The sequence below is a fragment of the Xiphophorus couchianus genome, chromosome 1 (genome assembly GCF_001444195.1).
Source record: "Xiphophorus couchianus chromosome 1, X_couchianus-1.0, whole genome shotgun sequence".
NCBI lineage: Eukaryota > Metazoa > Chordata > Actinopteri > Cyprinodontiformes > Poeciliidae > Xiphophorus > Xiphophorus couchianus.
Window position 1 is genome coordinate 14100248 of NC_040228.1, and position 24649 is coordinate 14124896.

A 24649-nucleotide genomic window follows, 5' to 3' on the forward strand; every position below is an offset into this window, starting at 1 on the left:
AATATTAGGCATTCAGGAGTAAACATTTGCTCCAACAAAAGCAATCTCCAGCCAAGCTTTGCCTTACAGAGCACCCGTCCCCTACTGGTCCCCCACGCAGCTCCTCCAGACTAGCGCCAGCAGCAACTACCAAACAACTGGTGGAACTGCTGAGTTTATCATACAAACTACTTCTCAGGCCAACACTCTAAAGAACGGTTGTAAAAGGCAGCATGGAGAAACATGGTTGTGTTGAAGGTGAAGTGTTGGAAAAAGCAGGAGCTTCTTAAAGAGACAAGTCAACTTCAAGGTGTCAAATTTTGAAGTCAAATTTCTTGTAAGTCATGTTTGATATATAAAGTATTATAACGACTGAAGGTAACATACTTGATTGTGCTATAAAATGTGACTGTGCGTACGTACACGGTTTATTACATAGTAGTATATAGTATTATATAGTACTACCTTATTTTTTTGTAATTTTTTTAGGAAAAGTGAGTTTTTGAATTAGGCCTACAGGTTATTTTTTAAATAAGACATTCAAACGAAGACTTTGAGCTTAGGATTTTACAATGTAGACACCTCGACGCAAACTAGACAGTTAATATTTGTTTGCATGAACAGCAAGGTGTGAGAAAATATCAATATCGTATCATAAGATAAAAGAATACCAGAAATAATAGAAAGGCTAATTTAAAAAAAGATGACAAGAGTATTTTAGCCAAATAGCATTTTTGCTGTGTCTCTAGAACGTTTCTTGTCGGATAAAAGCAAGCAAATCAGGCAGCACTTTCTGAATGCGTTATTACAACTCGCATGAATTCTCGCGATAACTTTCTGTCGAGGGGAGTGTCAAATTCCAAGAGAGAGGAGAGGAGAGGGGAATCAGAGTGAGAGAGAGAGAGAGAGAGGGGGGCGCCAGGGTGAGTTTATAAACACTTCAAACTTTTAAATTAATTAAAGTTATGTATACTTCTCTTACATGTGACACACTTTTTCTCGCTCCCACTCATGTCGGTGCTTGTTGCGGACATGTGTTCATGTAACTGTCAGAACTGTTAGTGTCTCATTCGGACCAACAGTCTCGCTGCTTTGCACTCAAGTGTCATTCCGCTAACCAACTTAACTGCTACTCGGGGGCGGTGGGTGTCCATCCTCTTTAATGCCTTTTAAAACGCATAGTTTGACTTTTGGCGTAGTTACGTTTGTGCTGGTGTGTGTTTGTTGTCAGAACCGAACATGTTGGTATCGTTGTTATCACTCATTTTCAATGCGCGCTCGGCCTGTTGGCGACGCTAGCCGCAGCAGCTAGCCATTAGGCTTCGTTTTTTTGCGAGCGCACAAAAAAAAAAGTTGATGCGGAGCTTTGGACCAATAAGACTTGGCTCGTCGCTGTTATTGACAGGCCCCAAAAGCAATCTGCGAATGAGATGCGTCTGACGGACAGGCTTGTGACCAATTGCTGTACAGAATAGGCGGTTTGGTTACGGGAAAAGGCGGGGCTAAAGCGGCGAGCCAAGAAGTGTAATGGAGGCTAAAAGAGAGAAACTTTTTTTATTTCTTTTTTTATTTTTTTAAAGAGAGTCAGCGCTGTCTGGAAGAGGGAACTGAAGTTTGAGTGGGTCCTTTGGAATTCAGCTGGACCTTTTCGACTTTTGCAAGCCCGGACCTCAGCATAAAAAACATCGCACTATCTGTGAATTGTAATTCTGACAGCAATTTGCGTCTGCAAGAGGAAAGAACTGAACGTCTCAGGATGCAGTGACATCCACAGCAATGCAATTTGAACTGTCGGACGCCCATCGATCCGTGTCCCCACGCATGTCAATACCCCAGCTAGGAATGTAGGTCATGTTTTTGGCACAGTTGTACCTCATTCCATCACTTAGAGGTGTTACACTGAAGGGAAAACAACCCCGCACTTTCTTAAACTTCGCAAAACTTACTGACTCACTCTCAGAAAAAGCATGCATTTTAAGTTTTGTGCAACATAGAAGAAAAGTCCAAGAATATAGAGTGCAGAGGTGGGTAGAGTACCCGAAACTGCAATTAAAGTAGAGTAACAATATTTTAAGTAAAAATATAATGTAGCCATGCATAAAAGTGTCTGTTTTTTAAAGGAAGCTTAAATACTGATTAACTGATCAGAACATCTAATTTATTATTTAGAAATTACTTTTTACACATTTTTTTCTGCATAAAATTGATGAAGCTAATATGTACAGTAAGTAGTGTATTCAAAAGGCCAGGCACTGCATACATATCATTTGAGCGGCAAAGCTTATGTACAAACTCAATCGCTTTAGCATTTAAACTGTAGGCTTGTGTCTGGTTCTGGGACATTTTTGGTTAAAAGGTGTCCCCTCTTCATTCTCACAGAGAGTAGCCAGAAGTTTTACTCAAGTAAAAGTAAAAAATACATTGCAGGAAAACTAGTCCTAAAAGTATTTTTTTAACTAAGTAAGTTTAACAAGTCACTACCCACATCCGAGTACAGACCAGAAAGCTAAACTTTTTTTTTTAATAAATGCAATACACAATTTAAAAAAAACAACAAAAAAAACAGATATAAAATTGCACAGCAGTAACAGTGAAGTTTACTTGGCGCTGCTTCTAAGATTCTGTTTTAAAATACTATCATGCCTTTGTTTTGCATTGTCCCGAGGGCTTGGCATAGATTTCGATTTTTCTTAGCCATGAAGATATGGGTTTAAGGTTACATTTGTTCCATTTACTAAATCTTGTGTTCCCATTGCTGACATAAATAAATACTGGCTGCTGCACTCAGCCAACCACAATCTAGATCTCTAGTATCGTCTGTGATCTGATACAAATCCATGTTGCTGTATTTAAAATGCCTTGTAAAAGTATTTTTACACATTTTAAATTTTTCAGATTTTGTCACATTAAGGCCACAGACTTCAATGTAATTTGAGTATTATGTGATAGAACAACACTAAATGATTGTGAAACGGAAGGAAATTATATTGTTTTGTAAAATGTTTCAGGAAAAAAACAAATCTGAAAAGTGTGGTGTACATATATGTCCAGGTGTTTGTGGAACCGCCTTAAGCTGCAATTAACAGCTACAAGGATTTAGGATTGTCTCCTCCTGATCTGCATACATAAACTGATTTTTTTCTTCCCATTTTTCTATGTAAAACAGCTCGGGCTCCGTCAGACCTCTTGAATACATTCTGGAAATTTGCAAAGTTTGAAATTAAAAACATTTCGAGCTCTTCATTCCTCAATCGTGTTTGCTGTGTCATGCTGATAATGGATTGAGATGCTCAAAGCTTGAGATATTGCTTTTATAACCTAACACTGCTCCAAAAATGTATATTTAAATTGAATTACACACGGGTGGACTCCATTTACTGAATTGCGTTCAGGTGCTACACCACACTTTTCAGATTTTTGTTAGAAACCCATGTGTAGTTTTCCTTCCGCTTCACAACTGTATTCTGCTTTTATGAAGCACAACATAAGAGTACAAAAACTCAATAAAGCGGACAAAGTTTGTGGTTGTAATGTGAAAACGTTTGCCAGGTACAAATTCTGCTGCCAAACTTTGCAACTTATTTCTGTTTTCCCTTCTGTCTTTCTTTACCTCCTTATTTGCTTGGTGGGGTCTCCCCTGTCCTCGAGCAATTTAAGCTTCAGAGTCCCGCGTCATGGCTGCAGCAGGAGCTATTAATACAGTTTGTTTAGTCAGTTTCCTAGCAGGCAGCATCAAACACTGCCTGGCTGTGGCTGATTATAGCTGAGACTTGTTCCCCTACACCTGCTGAGTTGGAGAAACCCAAAGTTGTGTGGGGTTGGTGGGGGAAGGCTGGGGTAATGGCAGCGGCTCAATGAGAAGGAGCGGAATCCGGGCCCTGCGAGTGCTTCCATGTCACCTTGGCTGAAAGGAGGCAAAAACAGGTGGAGTGTAATGAATATCGACAATGTGCATCGGCACTGCAGTAACTAGAAGAGTGATTGATTGTCTCAACTCTTAGACTACTTCCAGAGTTTCCTTAGCGAGGAAAGACGCATTTATTGTCATATGCACAAGAATTATGCATAGGTACATATATTGCTTCAGTTTTTAGGGCTCTGACTTAATAAAACAAATAATTCATTTCAAATTGCAGCGTTGCACTGAAAAAGTGCTTTAATCGGGTCTAAAATTTGGTCAAGGCAGCTCCCACAAGAAACGGTATTTTCCGCTTTTGTCATTTGCGATTTATGAAGGACTTTCCACAAAATCAAATCCCACGTTTTAGCACTGGTGCCAGCCAGCCAAGTTAATGTCTAGCATGTCTTTAGTAAGATGTAAACTCTAAAAATCTGTTCCCACTCCTGACGCCAGATGTGTCTGGTTCTCCACTCAGTCCACACCCTCGGTATAACGAGCTCGATGGAGTATCTCGTTTGCAGACGAATCTCTGCACAAATAGACTCGGTAAATGGGAGGCAGTTTGCGAGGCCCCCTTCACCGACCTGTTGCCTCTGTTTGTCCTCCAACAAACCAGATTCTTCTGTCTTTTTGTCCACAGACGAGCAGCTGTTGCTTGGAAATGTAATGCAGATTATTTTTTGCCTATTGAGAAGAAAAGGCTTGTTGCATGTTCGGCGCGCGTCTTCCAGCACAAGGCTTCAGTAATCATGTGTTGGCTCAAGGGCAGCTGTCCTCAGCAGAGCGAGAGATGGCGGGGGGAAGGAGGAGGAAAATTTACTGACTTCAACACTGGGAAAACTTTCAGACATTTATGCCTGGCCAAAGTAATGAATAATATGTCCCATGCAAGAACGTTTGGCAACGTGCTTAACCCATATATTAGGTACAACAAGAGTTTATGTGGTCAGTGCCTTGGTGATATTAAAGGAATGAAATTTGATTCAATATTCTTCCCTTTTCAACTATTTGGGTGTCGGATTAAAACAGAAACCCGGAGAAGAGGCCAGGCTTAGCCGAGATCATTTAAGTTTAAACTTACCAGGGATATTTGCATCTCTATTACAAACCTGTGGTTTGTACATATTCTGACTGTTTGTCTGTGGTTTAATACATGAAACCATACTTGATATATATTGGTGGCAGCTGCTTTGTCAGTGGGACGGGATTGCATAATAGCAGCCAGACGTCACTTTGTGCCAGCTGAGAATGCTGAAACATTCATGTCCGCCTCCGGCCCTCTCCCCTCCCGTATTTCCCTTGATTTATCTTGAATGGTTGTTTTTTTTTCACTTAACTTTTCCAATTTGTCTTCACGAGGAGCTTTGTCCAGCTGTGCAGGGCGGTGCAGGGTGGAGTTGCTGATAGAAGTAGCAGCCGGCCGCGCTCAGTTTTAGTTTGGCATTACCAGAGGAGAAACCGAACGGGAGCTTGTGCATATTTAACTCTTTACAAGAGCATCTACTCAGAAGGAGCAGGATGAAGTGATTATTTTGAGCGCTGTGGAAAGCTGTGGTGTTTCCTGCGGATTCAAGCATCCACTTATGTGCCAATTTTTGCAGTGTTTACAAATGCTTTAGGATGTGATAGTAGGATATCCTCAAAATGCATATCCTGAAATGAGTTTATACACAAGAAAGCAGAAAAGTAAGACATACAGCAACAAATGGTGCTTTACAATGACCTCGAAATAATTCTAGATTTAAAATAGTCATTTGGAAAAATAAAACTTTATTCAATCACTAAATCTGAACAAAATTTACATTACCAGCGTTGTTAAAGCATTGTGTTGTTAAGCTTTTTTTGTTAGATTTTTTTTTTTTTTTTCATCAGCAGGAAAGTAAAGGTCTTGGTTATGCTTGACTAATATTTTCATAATGCTAAAACAAAGGTTGCACAGAGTTGATATCCAGAATAAATGTCTAAATACACATTTATATTTTAATAACAACATAACCTAGAAACAAAGTTGAATCAGTGGTGCATAATTATTGATTTGAATTTATGAACATTCAGATTTTCTTTTATTTTTGATTGTATTGCAAAATTGTAAAAACGTGCAGCAATTGTTAAATGTTGTGCAACCTTGAAATAAGTTTGTGCAAAACCTAAACAATATTGTGCCTTTTTCTTTCAATTATAGCTAAAAAGTGCATCAAAACAACATATTATATTATAAAAGTTGCATACTGCAGCTGCTGATTTGTGTTGTTTTATAGAGCAACACATGTGGGAGTTTTCTGTGTTTAATCAATAGGGAGAAAAAAAATCAGATTTAAAAAAAATTATTATTCATGACCTGCTAACCAAGGAAAAATGAGAATTAATTGGAGCATTCTTGCTTTTACTACATACTTTACATCCCTCTATCCAACAATATTAAACAAATAATTAATATTAGTCTCATGCTACTTGAACATGTCAAGTAAAATTCAAAAAAGAGGAATCTATTGTGTGAATTTTTCCATTATTGTCTTTTAGAAAAAACGAATGAGAGAGCAAATACAATCAGTACCAATTTATTCCATGAGAGTGTTCCTACTCTCTTTAAGCTTATACACGTTTGCGGTAAATTCATAAGGTAGTTTTTAAAAACTAACAGCCTAAGACAGTTGGCTGAGTTGGAGCAGGAGATGCTGAATCCTGGTTCGACGGTGCTGGAGAGGTAAACAGAGGGAGTGGTCAAGAGAAAACAAGGGCTTGGAAGTGAACTTAGGCGAGTTTGAGCAAAAGGTAGCAGGGGAGGGAGCCGTGTTTGTGTAAACGGTGGTTGTCGCTCCTGACTGTAAGCAGCTCCTCATTGGCCAGCCAGAAGCCCCTGTGCGTGAAGGAAATATCACCAGGGAAACTTCTCCTCTCTGCCTCTGTGCATGTTTTCCTCCGTGCCAGGGTTATTTTTGAATAGCGTTCGGCTTCCTGCTCAGACTGAAGTCTACAAGCCGCAGCATCCCTGTTTTGTTGTTTTCGGGATTTGCCAGCTCTGAGATCCATAAAAGCTTGCTGCAATGTTCTCTTCTTCTCCTCTCTCACAGTTTCATTGCAAGCTCTTTGCAAAAATGGGGGACGACAGACCTTTTGTGTGTAACGCTCCCAGTTGTGGACAGGTAAGACTTTTTTTTTTCCCACCTCCTTTCTTATTTGTGTCTCTCTACCCATTTCTGCTCTTCCATATTTAATTGTCACCGTTGGGTGGAAAATGTTGTACTTGTTTTGTAATTTAAAGCTAGAACAGATTGATGCTTGGGAAGAGACGCTTCCTTTGATTGGAGTTTGGCGTTTATCCTGAAGCGCCAACATAAGCAAACTGTCTGTGATTTATGTAACACGTTTAATGAGCAACACGTTAGTAACATTCTACCTTGCACGCTCTGGTGGGACAACGCTGTCTCCTTCAGCCGTGACTCACTCAAAACTCCAGTGAGCAATCAGAACGCAGTTATTGTTTCAACCTGTCACTGCTGAGCGCCTGCAGACACAGTTTTGAGCCGAGGCAGTGACTCAGCTGACTGCCAGTAGTACACTCACATGCAGCTTACACAGTGTTCGGCTGCGGCTTTGGCTTAATATCGAAGAAGGAATAAGAAGTGATACAAACTTTGTCATTGAACTTGTAATTATTTAACACAGGAAACATCATGTCTGATCGTTGAGTTGCTGTTTTCTCTTGGGTGTGATATCCTCAGACTCTGTATTTAATTAAGTCTTCTTGTGTCTGAAGAAAATGCACATGTAGCTGTTAAAAGATTTAACTCGTACAGGCTTTTTCATTCTCTAGATTAATAGCTATCTGTTGCAAATGTGAATATAGCTCAAGAAGAAGTCATACAAACCAAACAATAAATAAGCCATTTTTTTTGTCTTTGTTGTCATGCATCATAGATACCAAGGGACACATGTCTTTTCCCTGACAAATGTTATCATTGTAAATCAGTCCATATTTAATTAGTGGCGTTATTAATTTAAAAGAACAGTTAAAACAGGAGCATGGCAACTTTTTAAGGCAAAGCCGTGTTGATGGCAGTGCAGGTCCACAGATGTGGCTCTGCCAGCAGTTTCGTTTGAATGTCAAACTAAACATGTCTGGAGTTGTGTTGTGGTGTCAAACACTGTGACACATTTACAATATCACCTCATCACCTCTCCCTGTGGAATGTAAACAGATCTAGCTTCAAAAACATTGTCTTTTTGTAACTTTTCAGGCCATGTGTCAAAACAAAGCCCATTATTGGTTTGTGGTTGCAAAGTTTTGGCCAGCATTTGAGTGATTTATATCAAGTTAATATCTAATCCACTATATCAGTCATCTTTTGGAATTTGTTGAGTGCAGGCGTAGAGGTACGTCTCATTTTTTGTTTTATTTGGCAACTTTTTGTTAATTTTGGTGCTGTTATATTCTGGAATGCCTCAACATGTTTGGTCCTGCTATGAATTAGTCATTTAACGTGAAGTGTTGGTCAATAGAAAATCTCTGTTTGACATCTAATCAAAATAAGTGACCCTTTAGATGTCTTTTTTTGTCACCCCTAAATATTTCTGATCATGAATAATAATGATCAGAAAGTTCCTCTCGTAAGGAAAAAAGCTATCCAAACGTAAAATAAAACCCAGATTAATCCTGCTTTGGTTCAGTTCTACTATATAGAAAGGTGACCTGTCAAACTTGATACTGAAAAAATATTATTTTTGATACCGCATAAACCTTTTTTGAATTCATAGGGTTGTTATTAAAATGAGAAAAATCCAACCAATTGGAGTTTGAAAATGTTTTTATTGTGTTAATTAGGCAAGAATGTGGAAGTCATTTAGGCAATAACTGTTTTAAAGTGTTGCTATCTAAACAGCAGACAAGGTGACACTTAATGATCAGCTGTGAGCTGAACTGATCATTTTTGCCCCGTTACCTTTTCATACCTACTTGCCACTGGACGTATCTCTGCCTGCAGATGGACGCAGCTGATATGAAGTTGCAGGAGGAAACATATCCTTATCGGGGAACTCGGACGGATGGAATATGCTTTTAATACTTAAGCATATAGGATTAGTTCATGCCATCCTTCAGTGTTTCAGATACAAGAGCGCCATTATGCTGTTTAGTCTCCCTCAAACAACAGAATTGGTCTTGAAGATGCTGTGCTGGGGGGGGTTTGGTGTTACTCTGCTTTATAGACGTGGCTCTGTAGCACAGCTAGCACCAGGACTTGTGGCATCATTCGGTTTTCTCTTTTAGTCTTCCTCATAGACACAATTTTTGCAGTTTTGACTATATTAGATCAAGAAGTTATTTTCTGGTCCTACTTGCCATATTCCCAACGTTTCAAACTTCCACAACCGCTCACGGTTTGATCATTCATGTTAGGCTTAGCATTTAATATTCAACTATTAGAAAGAGTGCAAAATGACACACAAATGTTTTAGTTACTTTGTCTGCTTACATTAGACATAGAACTAACAAGATATTTGTGTAATAAACATTGACAACAACAGTGAAACATGGGGGGCATTGTGTAGTTTTGGTCTGCTTTGCATCTGGACAATTTGTCATTATTGCTGGGAAATTTGCTCTGTACCAGAAAATCCCAAAGGAGGATTTGTCCAGCCACGAGTCTGTCTCTAAAATCAAGCTCACTGAGGTTGTTCAGGGAATAGACTGCTCTTTTTTTTAAGATAAAGCTAACAGGCTTCATCAGATAAGTCTTGAACCTTTTAATTAGGGCTATGATTTGAGGAAAATGTTTAAAATTATTTTTCTTATGCTTAAATATGTTTTTCTTGTTTTGCTCCTTTCATCTTTGAACACCATTTGTTTTATTTTAATGTTTTTTGGAGGATGAACACATTGAAAACCTGACCCCACAGTTCAAATATCCCTTTGAAAATATAACAATAATATTTATGCTAAAAAAACCCTCTAGAAATCTTAAATGAAACTTGTGGTGAAACATTGACTGTACGCCAATAGCAGATGATAAAAGTTTGTCAGATCTGTGACACTGATCTTTTAAAAATGTTATCATTGGGACAAGATCCAACATTTGTGATTGGATTGGGACGTCCCCTATTGAATTAATTATTTAAGCAATATAGTGTCTGGCTGAGAAAAGAAATCAGACACTAGAAACAAACAGGCTCATTATGAATTATTGTGTTTGTCCCTGAATGGCTCTAAAGGTCAGAATTGAGATCTTTAATTGCAAGAAGTAGTGACTGGGAATCCAGAGCAAATGACTTAACAATTGTGATATATGTGAGAACCTACAAGAACAAAAGCCTTCCTGAAGCTTTTGGATCAACCTGCAGATCGTCCAAGTAGCTCTTCTTACAACATTTAACAATAAACTGGAATAGTCATGAAGGGAAAATAGCTTGCATAATTATCAATTTAGAATGAGAGACAATGCATTTTTAGAGAGTAAAAACATCGTAACTAGATACTTGACAGAAACATCCAGAAACTTTAACAAATAAGCCTAATGGACCAAGAGGTTTCACCGCCAACAATCTGTCAGATGTACAACAGGTGCAACATTATGCAACTGAGAGGCATCTCTGTGTTTACAAGAAATGGATAATTGAATATCATCTGAAGGTCTAGCAGCGATGTTACCCAAATGTGATCAGTAAATAGTGCCTGGTGGCTCACCAAGAAATAGAAGTAGAGGCAGCCAAATGACAAGAATTGCTCAGAGATGAAGAACACTATTTCAAAGCAGAGGCCAGAAGACCCACCCTTTATTGGATGTGATGTGATAATCAGTGGAATCAAAAGCTGAGTTCACGTTCGGCAACAGCTGAACAGGACATACTGTATTTCAACATTCCCTCGTTTTGTGAGAATGAGCTCTCCACAAGCCAGAGACCCTGCAGCAAGTTGTTTGTTTTTAAAAACTAAATTTTACATTTTATGAGCTTTTAGGCCAATCGCTGTGGTGACTTTTATGTGCGTTGGATACATAACACCCTTAACGGTACATGATCTTAATGTCCAAATGCTGTTTTACTGCTGCCCTTTACAAGCAACAGTTGTCTACCAGGAAAATCTGAATCCTGCCCGTAATAGAACAAGGATGATTGACTTTTGGCTTTGGCCAATGTTTTCCTCTCACCAAGTTAATCACAACAACAACAACAACAACAAACCCCTTTGAATTGGTGCCCAGTATTTATTGCATCAGAAGGTAATCCTAGCCTCCATTATCTTAGGCATGGAGATACCTGGAGATAGTTTCTCCCACAAGATTTAGTTGTCTCGTTCAGAGGACTGAGACAGATGAGACATGTATTGGTGATGCTTTTTAGTCGAGCTAAAAATAAGGCTCCTGACACTCGACTGTGTTTCCACTGCGCTCTCCTCACTGAAGTCGCAACTGTAACGCAGTGCCCTAAAATAGGCTGCAGTGAATAGTGAATAGGCTGGTGCGAGAGCCAAGATTATTCCTCCTACGTCTCAGAATGAATCATATTGCCACTTCTCAAGTGAAGACGTTCCGTGTCTTAGAGGACACCGGCCGTCCCTTTGTCTATATGTCTGATTTGTGTCCTGCAGTGGAGCTCCTGTAGCTCCTAATGTGATACCTGATAGGAGGTAATCCAATATTGAAGGGCCAGTCATAGTTTACATTATCCCTAAGCCTTACACGCCAACATTGGTAACATCAGTGAGTGAACTAAAACGTTCACTCCCTGCATTTTTACACCATTAAATTCATTTGAGTGATTTCAGCTCTAATCCACGCTGATCTTTTATCTTTGTCCGTTAGTTTAATCTATGTAAGGTCATGTGAGCCCATGTCTTCAAGCTATTATTGGCCTATACTTGCAAGAAACATTATACCACAGATTTGGTGTTCTTTGTGGGTTTTTCCTCATAATTTTTGCTCAATTGCCTGCATGTGATGTGCTACATCTGTGTGTGATTATTGCAATTTGATGTCTGGATTACAGTAATATGGGCTGCCTCCTTAGGTAACAGTTACAATTATCTGCTGTCTTATTCATGTAATATTCTCGTGTTTCTTCCCCTTCTTGTTCACTTTCTTCAGAGGTTTACCAATGAGGACCACTTGGCTGTACACAAACACAAGCATGAGATGACACTGAAGTTTGGACCAGCCAGGACTGACTCTGTTATAATTGCAGGTACATTTTTTGTATAGCATGCAGTATTGTTATAAAGCAATTAATCTTCCCTCAGTTTTTATATTGTGCTTCCCAGAACTCAAAACTTTATTTTTTTTATCATTTGCAGTGGACGTTATGCCTTCTGAAGGTCTTTTTTTATTCTTAATGTGGTTTCTGACCATTTATTTTTAGATTATTAATTACAACTAGCCATTACAGGTGAACAAGCATTGTGTCATTTGATGTTGTCTTGTGGTGTCTTGTAAAATAAGAAATAGTCATACTGCAGTAATAGCAATAAGCTCTAATAAGATTTTTGCCAAGACAAAAACTGATGGTTTGATTGGGATTGTTGCTTTTACTGATTGAGCTATTTCCTTACCTTTCAAAATGTGATTAAATGTAAATATAATAGGGGGCAAGTTTATTTTTATAGCAATATTTTTGTGAGTTTTAGACTGTATTGAAGAATAGATTAATGGCCAAAGGACTGGAGTGAATTGTTTTTTGTTTTATTATTCAGTTTTAGCATCTCCATTATAAATACAACATATCCTGACTTAAATTTAAGACTAGATCAAATCTCGCCACTAGCCTGTATATAAATTTAACATGAAAAGGCTCCTAAACTCAAGGAATTAATTATTGCGACAGGCATGCACAACATGTCACAGATTTATCTTCATCTTAATGTCAGTGTGTACATTATTATTATTATTATTGTATATGTACTTAGCTTGCAATATATATTAGTTAACCACAGAAATGTTATGCTTTTCACTGTCTATGATTTTATTAAACCCAAATCAGAATGACATTAATGCTGTATACTTAAGGATTTTCTTTATTGCTTGTCATATTGTGATTGTACATGCTTTCCTGATATTATGCAGCCCTAGTCTTCAGTTTACTTGTCAAAGAATCAGCTATAAATGTTGTTTTTGTCCTTTTTTTTTTAAGTACAAGAAGCCTCTAGTAAAGATACAGTTTGTTCCTATTTCTTAACCTCAAATCTACATTTCAAACTGATTTTGAACCAATAGTTACTCAAAAATATTAATCAGTTTGGCAAGAATTTTGCCTACCTGTGCAGAGTATGTAAGAATAGGTCAGAATGAGGTTCTCATGGTATACCTTTTAGTAAAAATATTGCACACTTTAATGTCTATGTTAGTTTTTAACTTTTGCAATTGCTTTTAATTAAAATAGAATATGTTTTTCTTACTATAGCTAGATATTGTTGCTTATTTTCATTGTGATGATGTTTGTTTATAATATTAGTTTAATGTTATTTACATGGATACAATAAGGGATTGATAGGACACAGGGGAGCATGTTGACTGTCCTCTATATTGTGTAATCCTGCCAATGATTCACAGATAAAATGTTTGTCAGCTAAAGACTTTTTTGGCTCAGTGGGTAGAGTAGTGGTCTTGCAATCCAGAAGTTGTACGACTAGAATAGTGCTTTATATATTCAGTCCATTTACCAGTTAAATTAAAATTAAAAATAAGATCTGATTAAGTCATGTAGTGATACAGTTTAAGGTGTTTTATCTAAAATAATTATTTTGTTTCATGATGTTTTTTGCATCTGAGCCACAGATTAAAATAAAGCAGGTTAAAAAAAATTCTGCATGATGTTGAAATACTGAACTGGAAATTATACGCACATCACTTTAAAAAAAGAGAGAAGAAAATAAAGAAAAGAGTAGTGATGCAATACCTTTGCACAATTATTGAAAAAAAAAAAAAAACAAACTCAAAAATGTCTTTATCGTAGCTGCTAAGAGTTAACCAAGTGTGATATTGTATTAATAGTCATTTCCTTCGTTGTCGTTGCTCTTTCCCAGATCAAACACCTACCCCCACTCGTTTTCTTAAGAACTGTGAGGAAGTCGGTCTGTTTAACGAACTCGCCAGCTCCTTCGAGCAAGATGACGAAGAAAAGAAGGCGAAGAACTCTGTAAGAAATCAGCATGGGGAGGACGACCATGACGGCTTTTTTCTGTTGCATTAATGTTCATCTCTGCGTTTATTGTTATGTTCAAACTGGGGAAATTTCCTACATACTCCAGTGTACTAAAAAAAACCTCATCTTTACTTCCTTCTTTTTAACTCAGTTGCTGATTTAATCAAAAACTACAGTTTCAAATTCCTGTGTTGCACAGTTTTTTTTATGCATCATTAGAATTTCAGTTATTGCAGAAGTTTGCAAGTACAGTTCTCAGCAGATGCATTGGTTGTTCATTGCATCTGACCATGGAGTTTCATGAACCTAACCGTGACAAGCAGATTTGTATAATAAATGCCAACTTCCCTGTTTTAGACTTTACTATTATCCTATTTTTTTCTTTTTCTTTGTCACTTCACAGCTTCCTGCGGCCAACTCTGTGGCTTTAGACATGAGCCTGCAGACGTCATCAGATGTGAAGGTGAAACGGGAGTCACCTGTGGAAGTCGACTCCTCACCTCCAGGCAGCCCTGAATCGATATCTGGGAAGTCGGACAGCAACCAGGAGCCAGTGGTTAGAGGAAAGGTGTGGAGGATAAAAAAAATAAAAAAATAAATTATCACTGCCGCTTTGGCTCTACAACGTTTAGTTCTAAATGTATTAATTCCATTTTCTGTAAAATTCTGTTAAAAAAGTAGTAAAGGTTTTTCTTTTTTTTTATATATTGAATTATTTCTCTCTTAGGACACACCACCTAGGAGTTCAGCTCCCACTCCAACTATTGTCCGCCCAGGTTCTCTTCCACTACACTTGGGCTTTGATGCCCTTCACCCCACCATGCCATCACCCACCTCCGTCATCACACAGGCTCCGCCTTCAAATCGCACCTTGGGGTGAGTAATTTTCAGCCATCTGCATCTCACTAAAAATATACCAATGACAATTTGATGATATCCAACTTCGACTTGCTAATGCTAATTTTAGCTGGTGGTTGGTGGTTGTTACACTGCACTGCTGCCGGTATTTAACTAAGCAAATGGGTATGAGCTTCAATTGGATAATAATATCCAATTATCTTTTAGCTGGCAACAAGCTATATAACCCAAACTGATGCAATGAGTAGCTTCTCATTACTTAAGCATGTTGAAAGACGTAGTCTAGGTTAGTGGAAATAGATGCTCGTCTGTCAAGTCTGCAGTTACAATTATCAACAAATTAGAGCTGGAAGATGTTAAACAAAAGCTAAAAGTGGCAGAAGTTACACTTCTCCATCAGCAGAATGCAAAGTCAGAGAACTGGAAAGGTTTTAAACTGGTAGTTGACAACATATGAGATGCTTTTCTCTCCTGATGGGTTTTCTTCAGGCCTCTAACCAGAGTTGATTAGACCATTGGCTCGGCCTCGGACACAGTGTTTATGGGCTTGAGCCGGGTTCGTTTTTTGTTTTTTTTAGGCCTGATAAATTCTGCTCCCATTGTCAATACAAGACTGGTGAAAAATGTATGCAACACTGGATGGAAATAAATCTTGTGACTTTTCAGAAGCTTGATTAAAACAATGCCACAGAAATGCTACATTCATCCACTTATATGCTGATTGGTCAGCAATTTGGGATTAAGTGCCTTGCTCAGGGGCACATCGATGTGTGGCTGGACTCCATCCCCCAGCGTTCTGATTACAAGCTGACTCTATTGACTGAGCCAGAGTCAGTCATATCAAGGTTTTACGATTTTAAAATAAAGACAAAATGATTAACAGGGTTCCTACATACTCTAGAGAAGTCCGGAAATGAATTAAGGCATTTTTGATTTACATTTATTCTGATAAGCATGGAAAAAAATCTGGAAATGCGTTTATATTTCCAGACTTTATTCCCTCCTTTTTCTAAATGTTGTTGCCTTCCTTCCAACCTGCTTCCTATCCTTCCTTTCCTTCCTTTTATTGTGTCCAACCTCCCTTCTTTTCTTGCATTATTTCTTCCTGCCTTGTGCCCTCCTTTGTTAGTCGTTGTTAGTTTTTTGTTTTTTTAAATTATGTAGTATTTTATATCCTATAAAATACTACGTAGGAACTGAGAACTTTGGGACACTTAATGTGGAAAAGTCTGGGAGTTTTACATTAAAAAATGTGTTGAATCCTTGAGTCAAAGAGTTGTTTTTGGCTTCTTATTACTACTAAAGCTGTAGCATTTTTGTGTATTCCCTAGAAAATGTAAACCCCTACCTTAACCACAAAATATTGAAAAGACTGTCAGTGTTTCCTAATGAAACATGTGCCCACTTGGACCCTCAACAAAAACATATAATTAAAAGAACTAAAATAACAAAAATATATCGTAGAAAATGTTTGTACATGCTTAATAACAAACTAACCATGTAATATTTTACAAATCATGAAAGTAGTCTGATTTTTATTTATTTATTTTTTTGTCTGAGAGGCTGAGTAAATCATTGTGGATCCAAAATTTAACAAGGGTTTTGTGTTTTTGCCTTATTTAAAGTAAACAGCAAAGTTTGCAAATTCTTTTGGGTTACATTAAAAAAAAGAAACAAGAAACATTTTTTGTTAATTCTCAGCAATAACCATAGGGTGCTGGTCAGTTTTGCTATGTTGAGTTAAGTTTATAAAATTAATTAAAAAGAGCTTTTTTAAAGTTATCTTTTCTAAACATTATCTACTGTTTTTAATTTCAGGTTCTGTCTAATATGCATGTCTGACTGTTTTCGTTAATTATTTTTAAGCTTTGGTTAGTTGTGGTTTTAAATGGGTCTAATTTAACAGATAAACCATGTTGAACACTGATGACATGAAACATTTTAGAGAACCACTTCTGAATTGTCCATTGGTGTTTTCTTACTGTAGGTCTGTTGCAATTTGCTCATGTGTATGCTATTTTCAAAGTACTTCAGAAATGTGCTGAAAAACCCAGCGTGTTGGCTTTTTTAGGTTTTTTCTTTGTCCTTTTAGTTATGTTTGACCTTTAAGAGCTCCCTCAATATAATACAAGGGTTAATACCTCTGCTTAAATGGATGACTGCACAATAAAAAGCAATTTATGTACATGTCTCCTTTTTTCTCTTGTTGTCTCTTAATAGTTCACCAACTAGCCATTACCCAATGATGATGCTTCCCACTGGTCAGGCTGTGCCTGTGCTCCCTGGTCCTGTCCAGATACCCTCTGTCATTAATGTAAGACAGACCAGCAATATGTCCAATGTCATCGTTGGAGGGAATAAGTCTGTTATGTCTTAATTTATGTGCATTTATGCATCATGTCTGACTCCAGCTGGCTCGACCCATGTGTATGGTACCTAACATTCCTGGAATCCCTGGTCCTCCTCTGGGAGGCAGCAGCAGTGGCTCCAACTCCCCCTCTGGCTACAGCATCCACTCAGAGGCCAAGATGGTCAGCACTAAATTAGCTCTCCATTTCTATCTCTTTATCTATGTCTGAATCCTTACCCTCCAGACTTGGTCTGCTTTGCCTTACTTTGTACATCATATGACTTTTTACTGCAGTAAGCTTGTTATTTAACTCTTGCATGCATCGCCACAGTAGGTGCTGAAAAAGTGAAGCCTGCTGCTTTCTTTTGGCATTTTAACTAATTTGAAGAGCAATAGTTTCCATAAAAGCTTTGGCTGTTTTATTTGTACCCAGAAAGTTATTGTTGTAGGATTAATGTATATGTTGTGACTAATAGGTTTTGTACAGGCTTCCTTGCAAACAGGACAATAGGGGGTCACAGTGCAACATCATAATAATCAAGTATCATCATCTGAAACTTTTCCCAGAGACATGCAATGCCTCAAGAACCAAGCCCCGATTAGATAGATCACGATGTCACATGAGTGTGCTGCAGAAAACAAACCTTTTTATATCCACTCCTCAGAGAATTGATGCTATTCCCCCTATAAATAAACTTGCACCACACAGCTCACCTTTTACATCAGTGGGAACAACAACTTACTGCACACTATCTAAAACAGTAGCTGGATGTGAGTTATTATGTTGTTGTTTTTGAAAAAAGCCTTAAAATGACTTTCCAGGGATTTTTTTTGTGTGCTGATGATAGAGAGCTAGCTGAATAGTGGAGTATCCACTGCAGGATTTCACAAAATAATTTTTTTTAAAAACTGCACTGAAACCCCCCCCCCGCAAAACCTTTAGACTTACTTCTGCTTTGCGTGGATGTGGGTAAATGACATCACAGGACACAAGTATCAGGCTAATTGGTGAACCTTTTTGCAAACAAGTGACTTTTGGCAGATTTTAACTTAAGCTCTGAATGATTCAAGTTTCATTAGTCACACTGGTTCAACCTCACAAGTTTGAGCTGGAGTTTGACTCTAGTGTTACTCAAACTATAATAAATGGCGACACTGAATTAAATGGTAACAGTCACATTGGTATATTTCTGCTTAGGTTTTTTTCCATCTGATTTGTTTCCACTGATGTCCGGCTGTAATAAAATAAATACATTCTGTGTTCTGCTTTGCCTCGTTATCATTTTCAGCTCAGATAGTCGATGACGTGCTCAGAGATCTCTGATCAGAGGCATTATGTCTGTTGCTTTAGGGTAGATATTAACTTGATTGTCGGTAAAGATTGTATCTTGTTTTGTAAATGGCATATAAAATTAGTGTGGCTGGAAGTTTTAGAGTTAACATGGACTTGCTGCAGTAATTTTATTGCCTCAAAGCATGAATTTTTATGCCCTCTATGTTTTGATCATTTTCACAACAGTAGGGCCACTTTGCTCAGTGTCAGCTTGGTATGTGAGTGCAACTTCCTGTGCTTGCCAGTAATATCTCTCTTTAACTGTTTTTCCCCTGTAGCGCTTGAAAGCAGCGCTGTCGCAGCAGAGCCCGTCAGGTCAGAACTTGGGATCTATGGTGATGGGCAGCAGCCCCATGGTTCCTCAGAAGGCAGAGCAGAGCCAGCTGCTTGTCCAGCATCCGGACGCCCCTTCGCCTGCACAACCTCAGGTGTTTATGTCAGCTCCTGCTTCTGTTCTCCACAGAGTTGAAAGTAAAAAAAAACTGAGATAAAATTAATCTTGATCGATGAAGGCTGAATAATCTTTTGAAGTCATCAAAACTTGCAACCGTGCACTGAGATGACTGGAATGTGTGTTAGTTTTAAATACTGAAACTGTGAGTCAAACTTCCCTTTTCTTTCTTGTCTTTCTTCCGTTCCCCTCGCCTGTCTGTCTGTTTCCTTTTGACCTCTTGCCATCTTTCTCCCTCAGGTATCTCCAGCACAGCCTACAGGTGGGCGTCGACGGCGAACGGCAGACGATGACCCAGATGAGCGACGGCAACGCTTCCTGGAGAGGAATAGGGCGGCGGCATCGCGCTGCAGACAGAAGCGCAAACTGTGGGTCAGTTCTCTGGAGAAGAAGGCCGAGGAGCTCAGCTCTCTCAACGTCTCGCTGTCGGTGAGTGGGCTTGGAGTGGGTGGAAGAGGAATGAAAGCTTGTACTTTACAGAAGTTTAAGTGTTGCAAGACTTAAATCTTGGAGCAGGTGCATCTGTTTAAAACCCCTGTAAGCAAAACATACATATATGAATGCTCAGCTGATGGATTCCAGTGGTGGTATTTTATTTTATTTTTTTTCATACAATATAACCTACAAATGAGGTATGAATCATCTTTGAATTTTTTAATTTTTATTTTTGTTTCATTTCATTTCAGAATGAGGTTTCTCTGCTGCGAAACGAAGTGGCACATTTAAAGCAGCTGCTGCTCGCCCACAAGGACTGCCCTGTCACCACCCTACAAAAGAAAACTGCTTACTTAGGTACAGCCCAGAAGATGTGTGGCATTAATAAATGTAAATTTAAATACTAAGCAGTCTATAGACTGATACTTTAGTCACACGCGTTTAAAAACTGACGTGGCTAATATTTGACTTTTCACCAATGGGTTTTGAAAGGCTGGAGTGCTGTGTGATGAAGAGGACAGCACAGACTGAAGAGTGAGACTAAAGTTTTATTGAGAGCGACGACAAAAGAGAAACGGAGAACGCGTGTGTTTTAGGCCTTGAATGTTTGCAGGATATTATCAGAGAGCATCACTGCACCTGACCCACACAGCCACATACATCCTCCAATGTGCAATAACACAAATATAAGACACATGTGCACAACGGACTCTGCGCACATAAACAGCAACGCGCACCTGGCGGTCAGTTTCTGACCCACACAAACATGACATGCGAAAGCGATTCACACGAAAACAATGCATCTGACAAACCCCAATGCACACCACTCAACACAGGTGCACACATATACGTCTATACTATTTGTTACAAACTACACTTAATTATAAAAGAGGAAAACAAAACCTTCCTATTTTCGCTTTCCAGATTCAGGCCCTTCGTCTGTGACATCCAGATGAGAAGCTGAAGTGGCATTTGGTTCATTTTTACTATTTTTGGAAAACGTTTTGACCTAACTTAGCTGTTTAAAAGACTTGTTTAATCGTTTTTAGTTATCTTCACTGCACAGTCACATTTAGCTTATGGAAAAAGCAGCAGCCACCAAATAAGCAAAACTAAGGTAACCAAGGAAATCTTTGTTTATCATGGACATGCCCCACCCACACAGACGCACACAGATGTGCATAGCAAAAGACACAAAAGGCAATATTTAATTCTTTTCCCCACAATTTTGCTAATAACAAAGTTAAAAATATAAAATAATTAATATGAAACATTTTTAATAACTCAAAGGCAATGTGTGCACAAATTCTGGTTAAAAGAGACGAATATTCAGAATTTTTGACAGAATCTCAGACATATATTTGCTTTGTTGCAAATAACAAATATCCACCATTTTGTCATAAATTAGTACTTACAGTTTTCAAACTTCGTTTGTCCTGTGTTGCTTTTTTCCCCCTGCAGCTGCAGAAGAGAGCCTAAAGGAAACCTCTGAACCTACAGGGTCCCCGGCTCCAGTGATTCAGCACAGCTCTTTGGCTCCCAGCCCCTCTGCGATTCATAACGGCCTGAGCACGAGAGCCGCAGCCGAGGCCATGGCCATGTCGGTGCTAGCAGGAATGGGTCAGCAGCACCAGAGGGTCGAGGGTGGACCCTCGCACATTATCATGGCTGCACAGTCTCAGTCTGCTGCCAGATGATGAGCAGCGCCACCACTGGCCCAGGCTTGGCTCGCCACCCAGGGGTAGAAAAGACTCCCACCATCCACAGCCTTTAGGTCCAAATTTCACATCTCCCGCTACCCTCTCTCCACGTCTCCTCTTTTGATCCTCCTGTGGAGCCATCAAACTGTGGCCTGGAGCTCAGCAGCAGCTGCATCCTTCTGGGCACGGACTGAGACTTTTTGGGAGAGCTTCCTGTTAACTTTGCCATAAACTACAGGGGCTGGACTCCGATATCCCTTCCTCTTTGCCCGCCTGCTCATCTCCCCTCACCCTCGGTGAAGATGACCCTCTCACCAGGCTGCGAGAAAGTGCGTGGAGTAATCCGCCATGATTTTGAACTTCCTATGTGCACAGTTTCAAACTCACAGGAGTTGCATAAACATTGATCAATTCAGATCCAGCACTCAGGACTTTATGCTGTTTTCAGCTGGGAATAGTGCCTCGTGCCCCTGGACATTAATCACCATGCTCACAACCCACACACCCATCACTGCATATCGCATTCATCTTCAGCTCAAAAGACGCAATAACTTTCCCCACTTCTCCTGGTTCTGATGGTCAGCTTCCTGCTTACGGTTCCGCATCAATATGATCTGATCACGGACCCAAACACGTTTCCTCATTTACCCCCTCTTTATGTTTAAGACATATTTTAACTGTGTGTGATTGTATACTTATGTACAGCAGAACATGAGTAGTTGCTTCAGATTTGACACATTGTTAGCTGTGTTGTTTGCATGTGACTTTTCCCGAGTGGGTGTAAAGTATGTGCAGCTATCTGATTTGGCATATCATCCAATATCAGTCTCTACAACCAAAAAGGATTAGATTTTGATCTCAAACAAGTTTTTTCCCCCCTAAATTTTCAATTTAACCTGAAGGGAATTTATCTTCCGCTGTTCGCCATGTTTCCTTAAAAATCAGGCCGACCGTTCAGCTGGGTTGGAAGTTGGTTTTCTTCCTTTTTCTTTTTGATTTTATATAAAATTACTCTGATCACATTTACATGTGGGTCCAGGACTTTCTGTAACTGTTATTTTCACACTTTTCAGGATGGCGGATCATCCTTGCTGCTCGCTGGAAGTGTGATGAACCCTTTTTTAAAGTCGCTGTGCTCTTTACCAAACCTAAACTAAGCCATAATCTCTGAGTCTCCAAAGACCACCTGGTACTTGTTCTGAGACAGGAAGTAGTTAGTTTGTGTTACAGTGACAGAATCTAGTCTATCATTACTTGGTTCTTGCATTTTGACACAGTCACACACACCCTTGGAAGATTTTGGGGGTTTTTTTGCCTTAGGATCACATTAGTGCCTCTAATATTACTTCTTAAATGTCTAAAAGAAATCTGGTATTACTCAACAAAGACCCTTGGAGAAGTTATTTCACATCACCTGCAAATCCACAACTAACTTCCTAAAACTATACTTAACAGTTTTCTTATACTGTTTCAGCAACTTACTGTTTTGAAAATGAAGAATTGGGGAAATACTTTACTTGTACTTGTCTGTCATCTGGTGGAGAAACAAAGAAAATATGTTTTCTAGTAAAAGCTTTAAGAACAGAAACTTCTAAAAGGTTTAATTAAAAAATCTATCCAAGATACTCAACTAAATATTGATAAAAAAATTTCCCCCATAATCACAGACATAACACTCTTTTCCTGTTGTTCTCATGCACTTCTGTTCTCCTTTTTGCCTACTATGACCATATATTTGCAAGATACTATATTTGAAAAGCAAGATATCTCTCTATCATTATGATACTTTAATATGCACTAAAGTAAAGTATTGTGGCTCAGTATTTCTCTTCATCGGGTCACGTTTGTGCAGCTCTTTTGTTTTTCAGAACAGAAGTTTGTTCATGACAATTTTTTAAAAATCGTACTGTAGATGTGAATGGGAATTTTCTCACCAACTTTAAAACTTTATGCTCCGCCTGAACCTCTCATCCTACAGTCCCAATGGCGACCCTGGCATTTTTTCTTTGTTTTTTTGTTTTACCTGTTGGCGCTATATTTAGCCAGCAGTCCCATATAGATTGTTTATATGAAATGAAAATTTAAACTAATATAGCGCTCATATTTTTGTTTCATTTGTGTGATGGGCACCTTTTCTGTCATTTACTGTTCTTTTGTTGTTGTATGGTGTTGTAAACACCGTGCGACCATTTCTCATACTGCTCTTGATTGTACTGATGAATATAGACTAATTTCATTTAACAGCTTGTTTTTATCGGTTTGTATTCTTTATAGAAGAAACTTAAACCTTTTTCAAAAAGAAAAGTCACCACCTTTGGCTGTCTTTGTCTAACTTATTTTTTTAAAAATTGGCCAATTTACATTTTGCTTTTTCAGTCTTTGGCCTTTTTAATATTCAAATTGTTGTGAAAATGACAGGTAAATGGAAAAGAAAATGCAACTATGGTAACAGTTTCACATCATATATTTCTGTTTATTTTTCACACTCCCATTGTCAGATGGATGATTTCAGAAATGTTTATTGTACATATCTGTACTATATAAATATATATACTTTTCCATGCATGTCCAAGTGGAATACCATGAACACTTTAAAGTGCTGCAGTTTTAATTAAAGAAACTACATCATAAGGAAATTTGTGGGGCTTTTTTCTTTCACATTTTCCTCTTTCCTCCATTGCAATTTCTCCCAAATATTGCTTCTGCTTTTGAGTTATCTTTCTCCATTTCTTCCTGTGAAGGTACACCAGATGCTTCTGTGTTTAATTGTGTCTCCTTGGATGGATCCTCTCACAAAGTCACCAGCTTTGTGTATCGGTAATTTGTTTTTCATTATTTTAATAAATCAATGCACACAAAATGACAGCTCCATCATTTGATGGACTACTGTGAGGAAGTAGTTGATTAGCAGAATGAAGAACCCGTTGTTACCGTGGAGAAACGTAATGGTGTATCTGAATTTATGTTGAAGAACTTTTGCGAAGTTTGAAAAGATTTCCCATTTTTCATGTTTCAGACTTTCTGATGCTCAAAGCACAACAATTATAGCTGCACTAAGGTTTGGATAGTTTACAGATTCTTTATAGATTCAGTTGGACCTTTTTTTATGCCATTAAGTGGAAATTAGAGGCATATTCAGAGGACATGCGGATCTGTATTTGCTGTTGTATTTGCTGTGTGGCTTTATAGTAGCGTAGTGGTAATAACATAAAGTGACACATGGGAGGAACTGATCCATCTTGAATTGATTTAGTGTTACCTCATCCACATAAACATCTTGGAAATACAAACTAACTTCCATAACCACAAATCTTCCAGCAGCCATTGGGCAAATTACACCTTAGACAGGTTACTGGTCTATCGCAGAGCTGCATGCTTTACTGGAACAACAACCAACTGTGCATGTGTTAGGAAACCATGGATTTTCCTTCTGGGAACATCCTCATTTCACCATTTGGCTCTTTGTGGGATTTGCTTGAGCCCCACAAATAAAAATTAAAGATATCAAGAACTT

The 24649-nt window shown here is 38.5% G+C and overlaps 1 protein-coding gene across 1 annotated transcript; it reads left to right on the forward strand.

The window, feature by feature from the left end:
- Nucleotides 1-859: 859 nt before the first annotated feature.
- atf7a (activating transcription factor 7a) lies at nucleotides 860-23771 on the forward strand. Its single transcript, XM_028005423.1, has 12 exons — nucleotides 860-902; nucleotides 6952-7023; nucleotides 11959-12055; nucleotides 13890-14002; nucleotides 14412-14576; nucleotides 14736-14884; nucleotides 17087-17180; nucleotides 17278-17397; nucleotides 18828-18977; nucleotides 19241-19429; nucleotides 19687-19792; nucleotides 20897-23771. The coding sequence occupies exons 2-12, from the start codon at nucleotides 6976-6978 to the stop codon at nucleotides 21130-21132; spliced, it is 1467 nt and encodes a 488-aa protein (XP_027861224.1). The 5' UTR covers nucleotides 860-902; nucleotides 6952-6975; the 3' UTR covers nucleotides 21133-23771.
- Nucleotides 23772-24649: the final 878 nt, after the last annotated feature.